Raw genomic sequence first — 15,700 nt, forward strand, 5'->3', positions numbered from 1 at the left:
GAGGAGAGTCTCTTCAACCAGAAGCAAAAACAACAGCATTCCGACGCTCAGCGGAGGCGCAGTGTGGAAAATTTAAAGGTACGGCGGTGCGGTGGTGAGGGTGCGCGCGCAAAGCGGGCTGGCGGCTGAGGGCGAGATTGTCGTTTTCAATCAGGAGCGAGTCTCAGACTCTGGGCTACAGATCCGGGCGAGTCTCTAGGGACCCAGACTCAAACGGGAGAAGCGGGACTGCCTGGCTACGGCCCCTCCGAGGTTTGCAGCGATTGCTGGGACAGAGAGGCAGAGCCCCTGGGGACGGACTGAGAGCGGCCATAGCTGCTCCCTCCCCCCCGCCCTGTTGAGCCCGCCCCGCCCAAACCCTGCGCACAGCCATTTGCCGATTGCCTCAGGCAAGGGCTGGACTAGCGCCTCCCCTGAGGACTGAAGTTTTCCCACAGCTGATTTCCACCGCCAGTCGGCCTGGTGGTCAAATCCCTCTAGTGTTAACTACAACAATTAAGGCTTGGCTAGAACAAGACTGCGCACAGAGACCACAAGGGGGTGCACCAAGAAAGCATAAAAGATGCGAAGACAAAAAAACATGACAGAGATGGAGGATATGGAGCTAAGAATCGCAATTTTGAGGGCTTGCCATAAATTTGTGCAGAGCCTCATGAAAACTAATGAGACCCTCGATGCTACGATAAAGAAATTAGAAAGTAAGCATACATGGACTGAAATAAAGAATATTATACCCAATAGCAGACCAGAGGAGCACAAGAATCAAACCAAAGATTCGACAAAAAACACCCAATTGGAAAAGCAAAATGAAAAAAGAATCCAAAAGTGTGAAGATAGTGTAAGGAGCCTCTGGGACAGCTTTAAGCGGACTAATATCAGAGTCATTGGAGTGCCAGAAGATGAGAGACAGCAAGATATTGAAAACCTATTTCAAGAAATAATGGCAGAAAACTTCCCCCACCTGGAGAAAGAAATGGACTTACAGGTCCAAGAAGCGAAGAGAACCCCAAACAAAAGGAATCCAAAGAGGACCACACCAAGACACATCATCATTAAAATGCCAAGAGCAAAAGACAAAGAGAAAATCTTAAAAGCAGCAAGAGAAAGAGGCTCAATTACCTACAAGGGAATACCCATACGACTGTCAGCTGATTTCTCAACAGAAACTTTGCAGGCCAGAAGGGAATGGCAAGAAATATTCAAAGTGCTGAATACCAAGAACCTACAACCAAGATTACTTTATCCAGCAAAGCTATCATTCAGAATTGAAGGTCAGATAAAGAGCTTCACAGATAAGGAAAAACTAAAGGAGTTCATCACCGCCAAACCAGTATTATATGAAATGCTGAAAGGTATCCTTTAAGAAGAGGAAGAAGAAGAAAAAGGTAAAGATACAAATTAGGAACAACAAATATGCATCTATCAACAAATGAATCTAAGAATCAAGTGAATAAATAACCTGATGTACAGAATGAACTGGTGACTATAATGAATCAGGGACATAGAAAGGGAATGGACTGACTATTCTTGGGGGAAAAGGGGTGTGGGAGATGCGGGAAGTGACTGGACAAAAATCATGCACCTATGGATGAACTCAGTGGGTGGGGAGTGAGGGTGGAGGGTGGGGTGGGAGCTGGAAGGAGGGGAGTTATGGGGGGAAAAAAGAGGAACAAATGTAATAATCTGAACAATAAAGATTTAAAAAAAAAAAAAGAAAAAGAAATCTAAACTAGAGAGCAAAAATATACATATACAAAAAGTAATAATAGAGTAGTAAATTACTAAATGCCAAATAAATATTTCCCAACAGTGTTCAGAAATGGGGAAAAGTCACTGTGATTAAATGTAGCCATGGAGAGTTCCAGAAAGATGTAAAACCTACACTCAGCTTTGAAGATTGAGGTAGGACTTGTATATAAAGAGAGAAAGAGACAAGACTCAAAGTAGGAGTAAACAGTGCAAAAAATGAGAGGCAGAAAAAGAAACACATTCTGGAGTAAATCATCTGAACTAGATAAATCATCTGAACCAGGTTTTCACAGTACAGTACAGGTGTTACCGGTTAACGAGATTTAATCCCAACTGCTTCAATCGTCAGTTGGTAACACCTATTAAAATTTCTGTTCTCCTATTCCATTCTTGCTCTTAACTATCTTCTTTGGTTTTAATAGAAAATTTTGAGAACTTATTGAAACATTTTTAAACAAAACTAAAGCAAATAAACCATTTGTGGTAGGCAAAATAATGGTCCTCCAAAGATCCCTAATCCCTGGAACTTGTGATAGTTTACCTTACATAGCAAAGACACTTTGCAGGTGGAATTAAGGTGATAGACCTTAAAAAAGGGCAATTTCCCCAGATTTCCTTAGTGGGTCCAAAGTAATCACATAAGACCTAAAAGTGGAAGAGGCTGGCAGAAGAGGTAGAGATATAGATAGAAGAGTCAGGAGATATTCAAGCAAGAGAGTAACTCGATCCTCCGCTGCTAGCTTTAAAGATGGAGGAGGCCATACGCCAAAGAATGCAAACAGCCTCTAAAAACTGGGAAAAACCCTCAGTGGCAGCCATCAAGGAAATTCAAACCTCAGTCTTACAGACTCAAGGAACTAAATTATGCCAACAAACTGAATAAGTGAGGAAACAGATTATTCCTCAGAGCCTCCAGAAATGAATAGAACCCTGCCAACAGTTTAATTTTATTTATTTTTTAAAATATATTTTATTGAATTTTTACAGAGAGGAAGGGAGAGGGACAGAGAGTTAGAAACATCGGTGAGAGAGAAACATCGATCAGCTGCCTCCTGCACGCCCCCTACTGGGGATGTGCCTGCAGCCAAGGTACATGCCCTTGACCGGAATCGAACCCAGGACCCTTCAGTCCGCAGGCCGACACTCTACCCACTGAGCCAAACCGGCTAGGGCAACAGTTTAATTTTAGTGTGGTGAGAACCATATATGATTCCTGACCTGTGGAACTACTAGAAAATAAATTTGTATTGGTTTAAGCCACTAAGTTTGTGGCAATTTGTTACAGCAGAAATATAGTATTATTCACTATTTATAATAAAGTTATGTAAATAACAAGAAATGTCTAATCGAGATGGCAGAATCTCAGAGGAAAGTCGGGGGAGGTTGAGAGGGTGGGAAGAGATCAACCAAAGAACTTGTATCCATATATGCATAACCCATGGACACAGACAATAGGGTGGTGAAAGCCTGGGGCAGGGGGCAGAGGTGGGCTAGAAGAGGTCAATGGGGGTAAAAAGGAGACATATGTAATACTTTCAACAATAAAGATTTAAAAAAATAATAATTAAAAAAAAATGAAATTAAATAATCTAATCTAGCCCGGCCACCATGGCTCAGTAGTTGATCATTGACCTATAAACCAGGAGGTCAGGGTTCAATTTCCGGTCAGGGCATATGCCTAGTTGCAGGCTCCATCCCCAGTGGGGGGGTGTGCAGGAGGCAGCCGATCAATGATTCTCTCTCATCATTAATGTTTCTATCTCTCCCTCTCTCTTCTTTCCTGTCTGAAATCAATAAAAATATATTACACAAATAAAAACAAAATAATCTAATCTAGATCAGATAAAGTAATCTAGATTAGATAGAATAATCTAATTAGATAAAATAATCTAGAAATGTTGACTTTATTTTTTAATTTCCATCCTTAATCAACATATTGCTTGACTGATGTTAAATGTTCATAATATGTTCAGATGTAAAGTTTGTTTTCTTTTTAAAAGTACTTTTTGATAACTAAAATCAAAATATATCAAATAATGACCAAGTGAGATAAAAAATATTGTAACACTGATATTCACAAATCCAGACCACATGAAAGAAATCACTTACTTTGAGCCCATCGATAAAGTCTTTCATAAGCTGTTTCTTGAAGCAAGGCCATCTGTTCCATAATTTCTAAACTAAAAAAAAATAAAAATAAAAAATGCATTACAATTTAAACTTTAGCCAACAGCTACATCTAAGCACCTAAATATTGTTTAATTACAGAATGATTTGGTTACATCATGTTAGTATTTTATCTTTTTATGGAATGATTTTCAATTTTTTTATAGTCAAACATATGTCAAATTTTATTACCATCACTTTGTTACCCAATTGCTGTTTTACTCTAAGCACATCAGGATATAACTCCATCCTTATCCAAGGACACATAAAGATTAAACTTTTTCAAAAAGAACCTAGAATTTTTTTAATTTTGGAAATATAAGAGGCAATGCAATTATGAACTGAAAAGGTTACTCACCCTGCTGTTTGTTGGTTTGTACGCAAGAGAACTTTGACATCATTATGAATCTGTTTTACTCTTCCCAATCCCTTGAAAAAATCCTTTAAAATTAAGAATGCAATCTTAAAATGTTCATGTTTTCAGGTAAAATTACATTACTCTGAAATATTACTACAAAGGAAAAACAAATACTTTCCCTAGTCTGATCCTTTCTATACTGATCTCAACTTTCTCTAAATTTTTATGTAAAGTGTAATATATTTATTCAAATTTCAAAACATATACTAATTCAATGTTTACTATATGCCAATTGTCTGCTGCCATCGATGAAAAATTTATAAAGAGGAAGTGCATAGTCTAGTGAAGAGAAATGCAAACCTAAAGATTATCACAAAGAAAAATGTGCTATGGAATGCACATTTTATGACTTAGTTAAGCATGGCTTTCTTATCATAAAACATGACATTTTATATATCTTTTATATACCCATTCCTGTTCCCACATCTAAGAGTAGACTGCACAGTTGGATGTATAAAAGATGCTCATTAAATATTAAAAGCTGACAGATACTGAACTCCAAGATATTTTTATTTTAGAAAAACATATTGGAGCCTTAGTTTATAAAAGCAACAGTGTTCTAAATATGAAAATAATGAATGTGTTACTTTTCTTTGATGAATTCAATTTAAATAAAAAACATCCCCTCTAATACAGTTTATTATTTCTCCCAAGAAGAGAAAAGGTGAGATGTCAAATATTTAAAATGTGCAAAGTTCCTCAAACTACAAGGGCTAATAAGCAATGTCTCTACCCACAGGTAACTGCTTACATTCCAGCCTGGACTGTAAGATAACAGTGACATCTATCAGAGCCACTCCATGAGACTCCACCCCCACTTTAATAACTCTTCCTGCCCTCAGACCCCAGAATAATGACAGCAAGTGTACATTTGTAGTTCCTCCCAGTTAGGAGAATGAAAAATTCCTTTCTGGAAAATCTGAATGTTTTCAAGTAAAAAAAAAAAAAAAAAAAAAAAAGAAAGAAAGAAATAAAATGTTTCCCTGTTGTTTAGCATTTTGAGAGGTTTTATAATTCTATGTCAGTTTGGAAAGAATGGCCTAGGATAAAAAATTCATTAGATGAAAAAATAAGGAATTTCCAAATCTAGAAAAGACAAAAAATTGTAAAGTGAAGAACATGTAATCACTGTAATGTCATTGAAAGGAAAACGGAAAATGCCATGCTACTGTACTGTGAGGTACAAAGGAAAGAGAATGTGTGTGTGTGTGTGTGTGTGTGTGTGTGCGCGCGCGGAGGGGGGGGTGGTGCTGAGGGGAAGAGGCTAAATCTTCATATTTCATGTTAGGAAATCAGTAAAAAATAGTTAACACAGATAATTAAAACATATTTGTTAAATGAAAGAACATATAGTTTATTCTTTATAATTGATCTAATATCCTGTACACCCCCATCCCCGGAATAACAGGCACTAAATTTAGTACACATAACTAATAGTAATCTTTAAATGCATTTGATTGGATAACTTACTGCCTTTCCATCCCCACTACATTAAAAGCAAATTCTTTTTAATAATAGCTCTTAAATATAGAATTTACAAAAGGAGCAATTAACAGGTTTGAAATGGTTGACAAAAGACTTAGAGATAAGGAGGAGTAGAAGAGGTGATGTAGCTTTTCTTTATAGGCCTTGTACCCTTTAAAAAGAACATGTATTGCTTTGAAAAAAATAAAACAATTTAAAATATGCATCTTAATTTCCAAATTTAAAAATATTTTCAAATCAAATATTTTTTAAATGATAAAATAAAGCTTGTAACTGCAACACTTTAAATGAATATAACAAAAGCAAGATACCTCAGTAATAGGTCCTTCTCTTGTACCTCGGAGAACACTCATTTCATCAGAAGTTAGTTGGAACTTGGATAAGAAAGCATCGGCAACTTGTGCTCTTATTTCTAATCTTTGACTGTAGTAACAAAAAACAAAAACATAATAAAAATCAAATTCATTGTGCATTTGCACAGCTTTAAAACAAATTATGTCTAACATACTAACCTTTTAAAATAAAGGTGTGAAAGATTCTCAACATCTCTAAAAGTATAATTTCTACCTCAAATACTGGAAGCTCATCAGGTACGTAGGTGATAAAATTAGCTGATATCATTCTACCTCAGATACTTGCACATAGTAAAAGGAGTTAACAATTATAAAAAAGAAGAAAAAAGTTCACATATGGTCCCTACAAGTACTTAAATAGTTCACACTGTAATAGTAAGGTTATCTTACAGGAGAAAACTATGCCCATGTTCAACTATTTTCTTCTCAGTATTAAAATTCCTAAGCTTTGAAGTTTTCACATGAAGTACACAGCAACCAAAAATCAGGTATATTGTTTTTTGTTTTTTAATTTTCAGTTAGAGCTAGAACTCCAAAACTCATTTACTAATTTCCTTATAAACCTATAGTCACTTCTCACTTTTGCCTTCCTGGCTTTTTCTGTACACTATGATAATAAACAAGTCTTTTAAAATATACTAACCCTTTGCGGTCGTATTAAATTTGGACATGGGTGTCGTACTGGTCGGAATTAATTTCCATTGAAAGAGCAGTGATACATAACATGCAAGATTATGAAGGATAAACAAGATTTATTCTTTTTTGGAACTACGTCACTACTAGTTAGAATCACTACAAACGTTATCACTTTCTATGTCAGAGTCAGTATTCAAGGTGCCAAAATAAAACTCTTCATCGTTACTTTCAGATTCGCAGTACACTTCTTTCGGTAACTTTCTTTTTGCCATTTTGGAGTATTATTTTGAAATATCTTAACAAGCGAGAATGCCTAATTACAGTTAAACGTAATTTGTAAAGCTTTATTTGAAATTCTGCGAAGTATCTCCGAAGCTTGTCGATTCCTTCACTCTCAAAAGGCGACTGACTCCCACGGTGTTTTGCATGGCGAGTGTGGAACAACCGCGTTTGTTTATATTGAGTTTCGATATCTCCGATTTGTCGGGGCAATGTTTTGGTTCGTGACAAGGTCGCTTAGACACTTAAGAGCTTTCAAAGAAATTATGAACTGATACATGAATGAATAGAGTTAAGATTGGTACGGTTCCTTGCTGTGGTGGCTGAGAGCAGACATACGACCGGAACAGTAAAAAAGCTTTGGTGGCTGAGAGTAGACAAACGACCGCAAAGGGTTAACTGATTGCAACCTATTTAGACTAGTTGAAAATTAGGAAAAGGCCAACTATAATGTGGAATGCAACTTGCCAGGACCTGAAGGACTGAGCAGACTGACCATCAAAAGGCAAATTAGGAATACAGTGGGGCCTTGACTTACGAGTGTCCCGACTAACGAGTTTTTTGAGATACCAGCTGTCTCTCAGCCGATTTTTTGCATTGAGTTGATAGAGTAATTTGAGTTAATGAGCTCCTTAACGAGCTCCTTAACGAGCTTGGTCTCAAAACAAATTAAACTCGTAAGTCAAGGCCCCACTGTACAAACTACCTGAGCAGAACCTCAACATTCCTGGCTTCTGTATCTTAGCTTTGAAGATATATAAATAAAATTCTAAGTGCTTCTTTAGTAATATTCACAAGGCAGTAATATTCTATAATCTAATAATACCCCCCAAAAATGAACAAAGATAGGTATTAACACTATTTGTATAGATAGTCCAATGTATCTATCATCTTTGGTTTGTACTCTTGGGTTGTGAGGTTTTAAATTCACAAAGTCAAATACTCCTGCTGAGTAACATAAAAAGCTAAAAAGGAAAATTCTTCCAGGTGGCAGTAATGTTCTATTTATAGCAAATGATAACATAAATCACCTAATTAAAGATATAGATTTAAATGGCATGTGTCCTTAATCATCATATTACTGATTATGAAAATTTACCTTAACAGGTTTTAATATTTTTTTAAAAGATTTTGTATTTCACATTAATATATTAACTGGATTTTTTGGTCAAATAAATAGGGAATTCTCTTTAACCATCTCCTCACTTCATGGCAGTCCAAGAGCAAATAAGAGCACATTTGAGTGCATCCAGGGGCACATCGCCAACCAGGCATGAAGCTTAAAGGGAAGAGAGCTGGCTGCGGGGCTGCCAGAGGTTGTGGTCAGCACATACCCCTGTTAGGTCCCAGAGGTCGGGGGCATTTGTTCCAGCCCACCCAGCACATCCCAAATGGCATGCTGGGCAGACACGCTTCTCCAATTCCAGAAGCCCCTTCGAGAGGGGAAAGAGAGAAGGCAATGGGAAGCAAATTCCAGAAACACTAGCAGGAAGCAGAAGGTTCCCCTCCTTGCGCCTCAGAGGCCTGTTCCTGATGCCACCCAGCCCCTGGAAGCTCATGTTAAAGCTCCAAAAGTCACACTGTGGTGGCAACAAAATGACCAAGGTCAGGGCAGAGAAGGCAGGTGTGACTGGGGCAGGAGGCTAGCTGGCAAGGGAATGTGGCCTCCATGGCTAGTCACAGCCCAGAGTGCAAGTACAGAGAATGTGATCAGGGCTGACAGGGTTCTCAGGAGGACCTGAGGCTGAAGATAAAGTGGCTAAAAAATGAGGGAGCTGAAATGGCGGAGGCGGAGGTGGCCAGAGAGTCTCCCCTTGGGTAGAAGCTCCTAGAACAGGGCAGGAACTCAGAGAGGCGCTGAGACCCCACGGAGAGCCCCAGAGATTCTGAGAAGGAAGGGCGCTGAGCAAGTGTCAGTTCTGGGCTAGTGCGGGAAGCTGCAGGCAAGCAGCCCCTCCCTTCTGTTAAAGCCAGTTCCTGGTGTTTTGCAATCAGACAGGGAAGAACGGGCCCCTCACCCTCACCCCCACCCCATCACCCTTCACCCCAGATTTGGCCCTTAGGGGAAGGAAAGGAAAGAGGATGAGAGGCAAAAGGCAGAAGGTGAGGGGTCTACTGGATTTTTTTATCTTCCAGAAGAGGGGTAATGGGCGGGGGGTAGGGGCTGGTTTGTGGGCATGTAGAGTTTGTGTGGGTTGCCCAGGTTGTAATAGGCACTAGCAGCTGCTTCTGCAGCCTTCACTCCGGCTGCAGGAGTGGAGAGGACATCAGGGCTGCTGACCTGTGGTTCTCTGGGCCCAGGGTAGGGTGGTGGTGGGAGCTGCACATATCCCCTGGCCCTGTCCATTATGGGAGGTCTGAGATAGAACTCAGGTGGGGGTGGTGGGTAGGGGTAGCCAGGAAGCACGGGCACATTCCATTGGTGATAGGCAGTGGAAAGACATAGACCCCACTGGGGCAGGTAGTAGTACTCATAGGTTCCAGTGGGGGCTTAGCCTCTGGAGCAGCGGTTCTCAACCTGTGGGTCGAGACCCCTTTGGGGGTCGAACAACCCTTTCACAGGGGTCGCCTAAGACCATCGGAAAACACATATATAATTACATATTGTTTTTGTGATTAATCACTATGCTTTAATTATGTTCAATTTGTAACAATGAAATTGGGGGTCACCACAACATGAGGAACTGTATTAAAGGGTCACCGCATTAGGAAGGTTGAGAACCACTGCCTGGAGGCTTGCAATGCCACCTGTAGCTGTTTAATACTCTTAGATAAAGCTCCATTATCATAGAGGATTAAAGTAATTATAAAACTTCATAAAATTCTTTAAGACCATACAAATTAACTATTTCAACTAAAATATTTCTGGAGCTTCTTTTGAATCTTTAGAGTCTTTGTTAGGCACAAAGAAAATTAATCTCTTTATAGTTTCACTAGAGGCCCGGAGCACAAAATTCTTGCGCAGGTATGGTCCCTAGGCCCAGCCTGTGATCGGGGCCATCTTCCCCAGCTGCCTGCAGCCGGCCCCGACCCCCGCTGCCACCCACCTCGGGTTCCCCGCTTGCCATCGGGTGATCGGTGCCTGACGGCCAGGGGAAGGGACCAAGAGGTCGGCTGTTCCCGCCCGCTCGCCAGCCCTGCCCCTGCAATGGGTGGCCATCAGGCGATTGGAGCCTGCCGGCCGGGGAAAGGAACCAAGAGGTGGTCAGTGCACCTCACAGTGACTGGTCCAGTGGTCGTTCTGGTCATTCTGTCATTAGGGTCAATTTGCATATCACCCTTTTATTATATAGGATAGAGGCCTGGTGCACAGGTGGGGGCCGGCTGGCCTGCCCTGAAGGGGCCCCGGATCGGGGTGAGGGGGGTCCCTGCTGGGGGATGGGGCCGCTGGGGCAGGGGCCACGGGGTTTGCAGGCCAGCCCCACCCCCGATCAGGGTGGGGGTCCCTGCTAGGATGGGGTGGCCTGGGCAAGGGGCCGCCAGCGGTTTGCAGGCCGACCACGCCCGCGATCAGGGTGGGGGTCCCCCCGGGGGGCGGGGCCAGCCTGGGCAAGGGGCCAGGGCTGTTTGCAGGTCAGCCACGCCCCCGGCTTTGTCAGGAAGGATGTTCAGAAGACATCCAGTCTCATTAGCATATTACCCTTTTATTAGCATAGATTTTATTTTTACCAAATCAAGTATTACTTTTTTTTTTGGTTTCAAAATTCATTTATTTATATTATCACAAGAATTTGAACATTACATTTGCCATTTAAAGAAAAGGAAGAATTATTAGTCTTCAACTTTTGTAAACTTTAAAATGATTATAAAAACATTTATACTTTTTTTCATTTACTTGTGTGAACAAAGTTTTCTCTGATGATTACAATCAAGAATTCAAAGAGCTCATTCTTAAAATGTCTTGATCAGGAATTGATAGTACGCATTTCAAGTATACATTTTTATATTAAAAGTTATGAAGAAAAGGTTATTAAAATTTCTACCAAAAATTTGAAAAATATATTTGATATTTATACAATTCAATGTTTAACATTGTCTCTAATACTGTGCATTTATTTTTTAAAATTACATGGTGTGAGAAAGCAATGGCATTTTTATTTATTTATTTTTAGTCTTTATTGTTGAGATTATTGAAAGGGCGAGGGCTAGGTTGCCCCAGGGTAGGGGCTACGTCCTACTCTGCTAGCCACACCCAGGCGGCAGAGCACAGTCCTTTCTCCTCCCCTTACTCCAACCCCCCCTATATAACCGGTCTCCAGGTGGGGTTCGCTCGCTCAGCCACTTGGTTTGCCTTGGTGTCGGTGAGCCTGGTGGATGGGGAGCCCAAGCTAGCTTGAAATACAGATTCTTATGCTTTTGCATCGAATTGGCTCCCTGATGTGGTTTCTTGGGAATCTTGAAATCTGGGCACAACATTTGGGGGGTAGCCCGGGGTTCCCAAGACCATGTAGGGACTCCCCCAATTCGTAGAATCTGCGTGGCCGCGGTAAGTGTCTGTGTGTTGTGTTTGTCTGTTCTGTGTGCTTTATCTGTTCTGTGTGAGCTCACTTCTGAAATCTGTATTCGCCCACATTGACCGTGGACGCACATGGGGGTCAAAGGGCGGGAGGAGTCGGGGGACGCCTCGATCCTCCATCTGTATCTGTAGGGGTGTAATTTTGCTTCCGCCGAGTCGGAAGGTCTGTAGAAACCCCAATCTGAGACGAGGTGGGCAGCTCCCACCGGGTTGGCATAACGCCATCTGCTTCCATAGAGTTGGAAGGCTGTATTTTCGGGCCGATTTAGTTTTCTGTGTTTGTATGTTTCTTTCTGTGAACTTACTGGACGGACATTATGGAATGGACTCAGACTGCTCTTTTGGGTATTGTGATTGATCAGTTCAAGGAGATTGCGGGAGGCTTTAGAGCTCCCTCAGGAATTGGGAAGTTGTTAGGAATTGAATGGATTGTTTAAACTCTGAATGAATGTCTGATAAAAGTATGTGAATGTAAAGGCAGGGGAGGGGTCCCCGCCCGCCCGCGCGCATCCCAGGCAGGGAAGGTGAGCGGGGAATCACTGTGCCTTGGGCCGCAGGAGAGGAAAGATGCGCCTGGATGCGGAGGCTGAAGCCGGCGCGCAGAGGCTGAGGCCAGCGCACCAAGGCTGCTTGCTGCGCAGTAGGGGCGGGCGCCCGGGGGCAGGTGTGCAGGAGCGCGGCGAGCGCAGCCCTCGCCCCAGAGCCCGGCCGCGCCGCGGGCCCAGGCGGCTTGGCGGCAGCAGCGGGCGGGCAGCGGCCCCCGGGCGTGTGGCGAGCGAGTGGAGCCCGGTGGAGCGCGGGGGGGCGGGGCCGGCGCGTCGCTCACGGGAGGCGGGAGCGGCGAGGACCCCGGCGGCGTCGGGTCTTGGGGGGAGGTCGCCCCAGCTAGATCATAAAAGTTAAATATAAAAGTTTTAAAATGCATCTGGGATTTCTGTGCACGTGTAAAGGGGAAAGGCCAGTTTAAAAACGAGTGCGCATAGTTTTGAGCTGAACCTGACCTTTTGCTGTGTACAGAATAAAAACCTGAGACTGTTTTGGCCTTAAAAAGTGGCGGAGATGAACCTAACAAAGAAATGCAGGCTGGTTTAAAATAGCTCTTTTGAAATTTCCCGCCCTGAGGCAAATACCACCAGGAAGTTGAACAGTTTTTCCAAGGGAAAAAAAGATGGTCCTAAAGAATGTGGTCAATTTACATCTGAAAAGACCAGGAAGGCCAGAATCTGTTTGCAGGGCTCAAATGTGGTTTTCCAGAGCCCATTGGAAGTAAAAAAAAAAAAAGCAAGCAGTTTACTCTAATTTGCCTCATGAGAAATCTAAAGAACAGGTTTAAAGTAAAAAAAACTGCTAATATTTGACTTGTGGGCTCTGAAGGTCAAAATATGTTACCCATTGGTCTGATTTAAAAAAAAGGGAATTAATTTTAATATCTCAACTGAATTTTTAATACAAAAACCAGTTTAAATTTACAATTATAAAAGGTATAAACAGTTAATAAGATTTCTGTTTGTCTACAATATAATGTTGGCCATCTATCTTTTAGGGATTTTGGTTTGCTCTTCCCTTGTTTATTGTGAGAATAAAGAAATCATCTTTTCTGTCAGAGAACAGTTTAGACAGCCACAATGCTGAGCTGCGTGACTTGGCAGCCGCCACGTTGGCCGCATGGTTTGCCGCTCCCCGGGGGGCCGCCATCTTGAAACAGCAAAGGCCCCTCCCTCTGATTTAGTCAGGGGTGGAGTTTTAAGGCGGAGTTTTATGGGGCTGCAAGCGTGCTTGCTTCGCGGATTTATTTTTAAACTAATCTCTTAAATCTAGAAAACCCTGCTTTCCTTAAACTAAAGACAATTAAAGGTTATAGCCAAGTCTTTAAAAGGAACTGATAGCAGTAATCCAATTTCTAAAGTATGATTATTTCAGGTAGAAACTGGTTTCTGTAAATTGATCTGTCCTTATTGCTTAAATATATATAACTAGTGAAATTTCTGTGTCTCTTAAAAATTTTGAATGTATTACTAATCTGAGAAATGTTCATTATTTACATGACACCTAAAAATTAAGGCCAAGAGTTCTAACTGGAAGGCATGGCTTTGGTATGATGGAAAAATAAAATAAAATGTTGAATAAATGATAGGCCAGTGAGCTGGGACTGGTCACTGGTGGATTGTGAGAAGGACTGGACGTGGCCTAACTTCTCCTCCCTTGGTACCCCTGAAACGTCAGAGGGTACTTCTGGCCTTGGTTTTCTTGGGTTTTGGTTTTGGATTTGTTTGTTTATTTATTTGTGATGAATGCCATTTCTATCTGGATAAAACATAGGTCAAGGACTTGTTCACTGAAAGAATGTAAATATAAATATTTATTTAATATTTGTATATCTACTTGGATATAATTGTTTGTTCATATACATATGAAAGTCTGAAAAAAAAAAAAGAAAGGCACACGCTTGACTTCTTAAGGCTGAGTGCTCTGACCGATAGCAAAGCACCCTGAGCGGCCGCTGGGATCTTTCCCCAAGGGCGCTTGCTCTCTGCCAGAGGTGGAATCGGCCGCCTAACTAGTAAACATCTCTATCTGTTTGTTTGCTGGGAACTTTGATTTGCTATGTGATATTCTGTGCTGGGTTGGGATTTTAGAATTCTAGGATAAATTTAAAAGGTATTTCTGATTGGGACATTTAAGGATGGGGCTCACAGTTCCTCAAGGCAAAGATTTAATGGGCCCTTCCCCCTGCCTGTGCTGAATTAGATAATACAGGCCAGTACTAAGACAATGGGCCTTGGAATCTGTAAAGATAGGCGGGAATGAAGCTGGTCTAATGTACTGAAAGGATTTGGTACCTGTCTGCTGCTAGCAAAGGAGGGGCTGATACCCCCTCCTAGCGCACTCCCTTGAAACAAACCATGGAACCTGGTGGGGGCCATGGAGTGAGACCCTCTCGAGGTCTGAGAGTCACTGGAGCAGCCGGCCACCATGGAGCCCTGGGGAGAACCAGAGCTCCTGGTGTGGCACCCAGAGGCAGTAGCCTCGGCTCCCCCACTGCCTGTGGGCCTGGAGGTGAAGTTGGGGACCCTGGTGCTCCTGCTGGTGCTCACGCTCATCTGCAGTCTGGTGCCCATCTGTGTGCTACGCCGACCGGGAGCCAGCCCCGAAGCCTCAGCCTTCTGCCAGAAAGTCCTGAGCCTGACGAGGCCCTGGCAGCCCTGCACGTGCGACCTGGGTCCATCACACCCACGTCCAGTCAGCGGACCCATCCATGGTCCAAAAAGACTTCATCACCAAATGGAGCGTCGATCGAGATCAACGCAACCCGCTCAAGCTCAAGCTACGGCGTGCTCCACCTGCCTGATGCTGGTAACATGACTCGCGATCACCCCTGTCGCCAGGAGCCCCCACAGTAGACTTAGATGATGCCTGCATCTTCATGGACATGGCTCCAAAGAGACAGGGACAATTTATAGGAAGATCAGGAATAGACTTTAGTATCACATGTTTAGTAGCGGAAGATTTGGCTGCCTGAAGCGGCCATAATGCCAATATTATGTTTCATTGTATTGATATGTTATATTGACCTTTAATTCTCTTGCAGGTTTGAATGTATATTGGTTATCCTGAAAGAGAACTGTGTGGGGTGACCCCCAAAAGTAAAGGGTGCCTAGCTGCCAAGAGGGCAGGTGCCCAACTGAGCAGGGAACGGTGCCCATCAGGTTTTGGTCTCTGTTGAGAGACAGCTAACAGTTGGCAGCCTGTAATACTGTCTTGCAGGCCTTTGTGACGATGCCCATGTCAGGGGTAGTAAGCTGGGAAAGGCCTGTTTAGAATAGAAGGTCTGAGGCATGGTTATGCATAAAAGAAAAGTCAGAAAATCTTAGAGTAAATCAGTATATTTTTCTTCTTGTGTAATTCCTCCGAAATTTGGCAATGCTAACATGGCAATACGTTTCTTTGCATAGATTCAATAAGACCAGTTCCTAATAGTGGTTTTATTAACGGAAAACTTTGACTGGAGTATCATGTTTTAAAGAGCCCTGTCTGAGCTCTAAAGACTTGAAGCCAGTAAGAATGCCACGAAGAAAGCCTGGTATCCTGCTTGGAAGC

The 15,700-nt window shown here is 42.3% G+C and overlaps 1 protein-coding gene across 2 annotated transcripts in view; it reads right to left on the reverse strand.

Moving 5' to 3' along the window:
* The window catches only part of COG6 (component of oligomeric golgi complex 6), a 113,488-nt gene that overhangs the window by 73,628 nt on the left and 24,160 nt on the right, over positions 1–15,700 (reverse strand). For both annotated transcript variants that reach the window (XM_070409135.1, XM_070409136.1), the window contains exons 5-7: positions 6,130–6,241; positions 4,274–4,356; positions 3,859–3,929 (exon numbers count right to left, since the gene is read on the reverse strand). In XM_070409135.1, coding sequence (XP_070265236.1) covers positions 3,859–3,929; positions 4,274–4,356; positions 6,130–6,241 — 266 coding nt within the window. The remainder of the gene's footprint in view (positions 1–3,858; positions 3,930–4,273; positions 4,357–6,129; positions 6,242–15,700) is intronic.

This window comes from Myotis yumanensis, unplaced genomic scaffold (genome assembly GCF_028538775.1).
Source record: "Myotis yumanensis isolate MYYU_CA2020_CCGP unplaced genomic scaffold, mMyoYum1.0.hap1 SCAF_3, whole genome shotgun sequence".
Lineage (NCBI taxonomy): Eukaryota > Metazoa > Chordata > Mammalia > Chiroptera > Vespertilionidae > Myotis > Myotis yumanensis.